Source organism: Lontra canadensis, unplaced genomic scaffold (assembly GCF_010015895.1).
Source record: "Lontra canadensis isolate GAN:19392208 unplaced genomic scaffold, GSC_riverotter_1.0 scaffold19, whole genome shotgun sequence".
Taxonomy (NCBI): domain Eukaryota; kingdom Metazoa; phylum Chordata; class Mammalia; order Carnivora; family Mustelidae; genus Lontra; species Lontra canadensis.
The window spans coordinates 22,024,581-22,032,230 of record NW_022631013.1 but is presented as its reverse complement, the minus strand read 5'-3'; the positions used below and the strand labels follow the sequence as shown (position 1 = coordinate 22,032,230).

Here is a 7,650-nt window from a genome sequence, read left to right as displayed (position 1 = left end):
TGGAGCACTTTTTCATGTGTCTGTTGGCCATCTGGATGTCTTCTTTGCAGAAATGTCTGTTCATGTCCTTTGCTCATTTCTTGATTGGATTATTTGTTCTTTGGTTGTTGAGTTTGCTAAGCTCTTTATAGATTTTGGATACTAGCCCTTTATCTGATATGTTGTTTGCAAATATCTTCTCCCATTCTGTCAGTCTTTTGGTTTTGTTAACTGTTTCCTTTGCTGTGCAAAAGTTTTTGATCTTGATGAAGTCCCAATAGTTCATTGCCCTTGCTTCCCTTGCCTTTGGCAATGTTCCTAGGAAGATGTTGCTGCGGCTGAGGTCGAAGAGGTTGCTGCCTGTGTTCTCCTCAAGGATTTTGACGGATTCCTTTCTCACATTGAGGTCCTTCATCCATTTTGAGTCTATTAGCACAGCACTCACCATAGCACATACCTTCCCCAATGTCCATAACCCAACCACCCCAGTATGCTAATTTTCAAAGAACTTGTTTTTGATTGAGATTGGATGTAGAACATGGAGTACCTCCCACTTGAAGAATGAGTATCTAGACGATCTTGAAGAATGAGTATCTAGATTAGAATGCCATTTGGCCACTCTTGAATTTTGTATACTTCAAGATACTATCAGTTTCTGGGCTAGAACTTGATCCAGTAGCTCTCATTCTTGACTGTCTACTGGAGTCACCTGAAGGAACTTTTTAAGCCATCTGTGCTTCTGCTCCTCCTGCAGACCAAATATATCAGACTCTCTGGAGGTTGCATCTGGGCAGTGGTATTTTTAAAAATTTCCCCCAGGTGACTTCAGCCTGAAGCCCAGGTCAAGAACCATTGTCTTAACCCAAAGATATCATAACATCACATTGTCTGTGGTGATGTCAAGTAAATTATGGCTCTCTTTAAATGGCTGCCCATGAGAATTACCTGGGGAGCATTAAAAAAAAAAAAAGATGCTTTGATCTAACCGCAGACCAGTGAAGTCAGAGTTAAGGGGTGAGGGCCCGAACACTAGCATCTGAAGTATTTTCTAGTGGCTTTAATATGCAGTCTGTGCGGGTCTGTTGTATGGGCTAAGTATGGATGACTGTAGGCTTCGGGAAAGGAAAAACCTCAAGAGAAAAGTAGCTTGCTCCCACTTGTATGATTTGAAGGACATCTCCTGTGGTTGGCAGGGGCTGGCTTAGCTCCCTGCAGGCTCCCAGACTCTAGATGCTGGGGGATCTTGCCAGTGTCCCAGTGCCATCTCTTCTCTCTCTAAGCCAGTTCCTCATTATGCTCTCATCCCAGACCTCCGTTAGAGTAGATGTCTCCACATGACCTGGGACATGGGTTAGGAAGTATAAAGATCCCCATCTCCAGTCCTTCTCCCTTTACATGCCATGTACCTGGGCCCTTCAAATGGACCCTGTCTGTCTATGCAGTCTACACAAGGATGGTTAAGTGTAGCACCCTGGGCACCAACACCACGTCCAAAACTGCCCCAGCCTCCTCTTGTTTGCCCCCCCCTTTATTTATTATTTTAAAATATTTTATTTATTTATTTAACAGACAGAGATCACAAGTAGGCAGAGGGCAGACAGAGAGAGAGGAAGGGAAGCAGGCTCCCTGCTGAGCAGAGAGCCCAATGCAGGGCTCAATCCCAGGACCCTGAGATCATGATCTGAGCCAAGGCAGAGGCTTTAACCCACTGAGCCACCCAGGCACCCCCCGCCCACCCCTCCCGCTTTAAATACTTCATGTAGCTCTGGCTCCTCCCTACCCCTTTGAAGGGGTGACAGGAGGGAGCATCACAGGGTAGTTAAGAAACAGACTATGGAGTCACTTCCTCTTGGGTTTGAGTTCACCACTTGTTTCCTAAGTGATCTTGGCCAGCCACTTGACCTCTCTGAGCCTGAGTTTCATCTGTTTAAAATTAAAAGGCCAAAAATACTAATTTCATAGGTTTTTGTGCAGATTAACTCATGGTTCCATGTAGGAAGTCTAGAACAGAAACTGGCGTACAGTCAGACTTAATAAACTACATTTTTCTTATTTTTATTGCTATTATTATCCAGCTTGGGAATTCCAAGCCTGATACAGCTTGACTCTGGTCTCCTTCTGGAAGCATGTTTCTCAACGTTGGCTTTACTTTGGAATATTCTAAGGAGTATCAAAAAAATTCTGGGGCCTGGGCCCCACCCCAGAGATTCTGACACAATCATTCTGGGGTGTGGCCTGAGTCTTGATTGTTTTGAAAGCTCACCAGGTGATTCTAATGAGCAGCCAAGGTTGAGAACGAGGGCAGTGGTTCCCAAAATGTAGTCGCAGGACAAGAAGCATCCACAGCACAGTGGAGTTTGTTAGAAATGCAGGTTCTCAGGCCCCATGCCAATCCTCCTGAATCAGAATTTTGAGAGGCAGGGCCCAGTGACGTCTTTTCATTCCTCCAGGGGATTCTGATGCTCAGTCGAGTTTGAGATCTGCTATGATTTTGCGATCTGCTACTGTGGAGAACCTGCCCTCTACCACACAAGCCTCTGCTGGCTCTTTGGCTATGGGGAGACCTCTCTTTTTTGGGGGGGGAGGACCTTTTTCCTTTCAGTAACGGTGTTGCTCCTGAGTTTCAGCCTTCCTGTTGGAGGATCAAGTTTAAAGTTGGTCCATCACAATGGGGCATCTGGGTGACTCAGTGGGTTAAGTGTCTGCTTTCAGCTCAGTGTCTGCATTTGTCTCAGGTCATGATCCTGGGGTCCTGGGGTCCTGGGATTGAGCTCTGCTCAGCACAGAGTCTGCTTCTCTCTCTCCCTCTGAATCCTCCCCCCTGCTCATGCTCATACTCACACATGCTCTCTCTCTCAAACAAATAAATAAGAAAAATTTTTTAAAAAGCTGGTCCATTACTTAAATAAAATGGACACACGCATAACTGGATTAACCAAGAAGAATGCACATTTACATGTGTTCGCTTTCATCTGGCATAATTTTCAGCCAACAGTAGCATCAGACAATTTTGCCTTATGCTTTGTTTTAAATCAAACAGAGGAACTTACCAGCTTTATTTTCTTTGCTTTTCATTCTTCTTGGTATTTAATAGCAAGCACTGAAAGGGATCTTGACATAATTAAGCAAACATTAAAGATATCCATTGTTGTGAGCTGACCTGGGCTCATTTGCCTGTCACAATGATTAGCTTCTTTTTGTTGAATGCTCCTGGTTTTCAATGATTAGAGGTGTGTGAGGGGCAGTAGGTCTCCTTGCCCAAAACCTTGCTTCTGGCTGATGTGTTATGCAGCAAGCAAGTCTTGAGCTAAATTAAGCCACAACAACAAAATAAACAATCAAAACAATAACAGAAAATAGATACAAAGATCAGTCAGTCTGTTTGGTGAGCCCACTGAAGTGTGGTCCCTCTGGCCTTGGGGTTCTACAACCGGAAAGGCTTGCTTTGAGGCAAAAATGCCGCAAGGTTCTGATCATTGGCTAGACTTTTCCAGCATCCCTGGCATTTTGGGTGCTGGACTTCCCTGGGTATTGTAGGATATCTTGCAATCTGGGACTCAGGTTCTCTTAGCAATCCTCCCCACAGCTACTATCCCATAGTCATTGTGACGATCCCAGAATGTCCTTCCCCCCCCAATTCCACATCTCTGTAATCTAATAAATATAGGGATAATGGGATCAAATGGGCTTCTTTACAGAAAGCCTCACTCCAAAGGTGTTAGGTTGCAGGGTGTTGAGACCAGATTTGTCAAAATAGTCCATTAATGCAAAGCAGAATGCTTCTTGAATAGCTCACATTTTGCCACTGAAACATTATTTCTAATATCCCTCATACTAATTAACAAGCTCAATATGCTGCTTCAGATAGTGGTATTTAAAGCAAGCACTTGTCACGGTGCTTGTAGCTGGAGTTGGAGCGGGGGCTCCTGATTAGGTCTTTCAAATGCTAACCAGACACCTCTGGAATGTGGATTCTTGATTAGGGTACTTCACATATTAATTAACTGTTTCTAGGGTATAGATTACTTTTAATTTACACTTCGTATTTGTCAGTATCTATGCTGAGGCATGTGGATGCCAATGACAGATAAGGTACTATACTTCAGAAGGGAAAGCACTGGTGTGCTGGGTGTGAAAATTAGCGCATGTCTGGTGGGTGGTCCAACAGCATGTGTAGGAAGGCCGTGGAACACATATTACCTTTGACCCGGGCATACTGTGACCAACTGTCTTGGTTTACCGGGACTGAGGGCTTCCCGGGATTTGAGGTTTTCATTGCAAAACCCAGGATGGTCCAGGGCAAAGCAGGACAGTGGACTATACCGACCAGTGACTCCGCCTCTTGATATCTGTCCCCAGGTTAAACAAGTCTGGAAGGTTTTGGATAGGAGGTGTTCATCCTGAAAGTGCAGACTTGGAAGCAAGTTACAGAGTTAGCAATGGGGAATCTGTTGAGCAAATTTTGGTGTATGCATCAGATGGAGTATTTTAGTTCTAAAAACTCATGTTCCCTATATTTGTCACCTTGGGCTGCCCTACTGAAATACCACAGATTGGGTGGCTTAGACAATAGAAATTCATTTTCTTCTTCAGTGGTCCTAGAGGCTGGAAGTCCCAGATCTAGGAAGACCTGGCAGGATTGATTTCTGGGGAGGGCTCTTTTCCTTCTTGCTGTGTCCTTATGAAGCCGAGAGTGCGAACCAGCTCTCCTGTGTCTCTTATAAGGACACTAATCCCATTGGACTAGGGTCTCCCTTTATGATCATATTTAGCCCTAATTACTGCCTTACTCCAAACCCAGTCACACTGGGGGTTTAAGGCTTCAACATATGGATATTGGGAGGATAGGATTCAGCCCATAACATTCTCAAAGACCACTTGTGGAGAAGAAGGATATACACAATATATTGGTAACTGAAGCCACCACATGGTGTGTATGGTATGATTCAGATGTCTAAAAAGCAAGTGAGAAGAACATATATGCATCTACAGGAAGACTTGAAGACTATACAGCATGTTAAAAAAATAGAAATTAAGGTGATTTTAATTTCTTTATACTTTCTGTAGTTTTCTGTAATCTTTTGTATTCCAAATTTTAAAAGGTTAACATGCAGTATTTTTAATTAATTAATTAATTTTTTTTTGCTTTGTAATCAGTATATTAAGGAGACATTCATACATTCCAAATGCTTAATTCTGATAACCAGATTTAAGCTTGTGAACATGACTTTTTAAACATACAATTAAAGCTATTCATCATAATTTGCTATACTACCAACATTAAATTACAGTTACTTCGGAGCGTTAAGTTATTTAAAGTAAGCCTGTAACATACCTTAAAAACAAACAAACAAAAACCTTCCTATCTCATACATGCAAACTTCTCCACATAAATGTCTCTTCACTGTAAGTTACCCTGCTCCCGAAGCCACTACTCTGAAGCTTATCATGGTCCAAAGAGAAGGAAAAAAAGTATAACCAGGACTGATATATATATATATATATGTATGTATATATATTAAAAAAAAGGGGAAAAAAAAAAAGATGGCACAGAAGGGAATGCAATTCTACAAGTGCAAGCCCTCAAGCAGCAGCATATATGATAAACCCTTTCTTTAAAGAGGTATCCTTTCTATCACTGATACCACAGGCCAAATTACATAGCATGCCATCTTCAAGTAACAGTTGAGGCAATAAATGCAGAGGCATCACAATGAATCCCACTTAACATAACTACAGACCAACACTTCTCTACAAATTCTTTGTCTGATTGCCAATTAAATACAAGTTTTAACTTCATAGCTTAACAATTAAGGGTGATACACTGAAGTCAATACATACACCTAGCATTTCAGTCTGAGCTGTTTCATATACATAGAACTGAAATTAATTCCAAGGTACGGCCTAACAAATGCTAGGGGAGATTTTTTTTGAAAGCAGTTTTTACAAATATTAAACTTATCTTCCACACTGAAGTCATCATACATACAGGGCAAAGTCAGAGCTTTTATATTTGAGTTTATTCTTCATTTAACTTTTAAAACACTACTATAGTTGAGTATTAAAACAAAAACAATAGCAAGTAGTGAGCTATGATTATAGTCCTTCACTCATTCACTACTGCACATAAAATGCCAGCAGTGTTATTCACTGGCCCCATTAAGAGGTCTGACACTGAACACCACCCCTGGGATGATGTTCATCATCCTCATATGCTTCCCCATTGTAATGGCGCCGTCTTTCCTGATTTGGATCAAAGTCCACCAGTTCTACCTGGTCCATTTCATCAGTCTCTTCTACTTCCTTCCTCTCAGGTAGGAGTTTTTCCAGCAAAGAGAGTTTATCAGGAGACAGAAAGCCATTCTCAGGAAAGTTTACCTTAAATTCGATGATGAGGCGATCCTTCTCATATGGCCTACGATAAATTGGCATGCCTTCATTTAGCACACACTTGATATCTCCATGCTTGACAATTTGACCTGGATGAGAGGTGATGACAATGGTTCGGTTGTCCAGAGTAGATATTGGCTTTTGGAAACCGCACAGTGCTTCAACCAGCTGTATGTCCGTACACATGAAAAGGTCTTCTCCTCGCCGAGTAAAAACAGCATGGTCCTTCTGATCTAAAACAATGATAATACCTCCTGGTTCCAGTCCTGGTTCTTGGTCTCCTTCACCATGGAATGTTATCTTCTGGCCATCTTTCATGCCTTTGTCAATATGAACTTCTAGAATCTTCTTCTCTCGAACTATCTTCCTTCCATTGCAGCTTTTACATCTGTCTTTAGGACTGATCCGTTCCCCATGGCCCTGGCACTCCATGCACACAGACTGAATTTGCTGAACCATTCCAGGTCCTATCTGATGAATTCTTATTTGCATTCCAGTACCTCGGCAATTGGGACAACACTCAACTGCTCCTTTCTTACCACCTCGGCCTTCACATTTATCGCAAATCACATTCTTTTGCAGAGCTAGTTTTCTTGTTGCACCATTATATAAATCTTCTAAGGTTACTGAGACCTGATGCACAACATTTTTACCTCTCCTTTCTCTCTGCATTCTTCCTCCTCCTCCAAAAAACATATCAAAGATGTCCATGGGGGAGCCAAAACCACCACCAGCTCCACCTTCTTTAATTGCCTGTTCACCTCCTTTGTCATATAATTCCCTTTTCTTTGCATCAGAGAGTACTTCATAAGCTTGAGAAATCTGTTTAAACTTCTCTCCTTCATTTGGATTCTTATCAGGGTGGTACTTCAAGGCCAGTTTCCTGTAGGCCTTTTTCAGTTCTTCTTGGGTGGCATTGGGTTTGACCCCCAAAACATCATAGTAAGTGGTTTCTTTCACCATTTTCTACAGCCGGTGAGAGGGCCGAGGCCGATGTGGGGGAGCGGGAAGGAGCGCGTTGCTGGGCGCAGCTCAGGTAGCCGCCGCTCCTCCGCGTCTCACCCAGCGTTCTGGAAAGTTCCGCCAATTAATTAATTTTTTGAGAGTGAGAGAGATGTGCATGCATACCAGAGCAGGCAAGGAGAGGGACAAAGGGACAGGTAGTGACAGAATCTTAAGCAGACTCCGTTCTGAGTGTGAGCCCATCGTGGAGCTCTATCTCATGACCTGAGCTGAAACAAGAGTTAGAAGCTTCAGATCATGACCTGAGCTGAAATCAAG

General features: G+C 42.7%; 1 protein-coding gene across 1 annotated transcript; it reads right to left on the bottom strand.

Annotated features, from left to right (window-relative positions):
• Nucleotides 1-5,885: 5,885 nt before the first annotated feature.
• LOC116869482 (dnaJ homolog subfamily A member 1-like) lies at nt 5,886-7,403 on the bottom strand. Its single transcript, XM_032860787.1, has one exon. It carries the CDS (start codon nt 7,330-7,332, stop codon nt 6,139-6,141), a length of 1,194 nt encoding a protein of 397 aa, XP_032716678.1. The 5' UTR covers nt 7,333-7,403; the 3' UTR covers nt 5,886-6,138.
• Between the last annotated feature and the right edge of the window lie 247 nt (nt 7,404-7,650).

Coding starts and splice junctions, on each gene's coding strand:
- LOC116869482 (XM_032860787.1), bottom strand. CDS start 7,332: ATGGTGAAAGAAACCACTTACTATGATGTTTTGGGGGTCAAACCCAAT.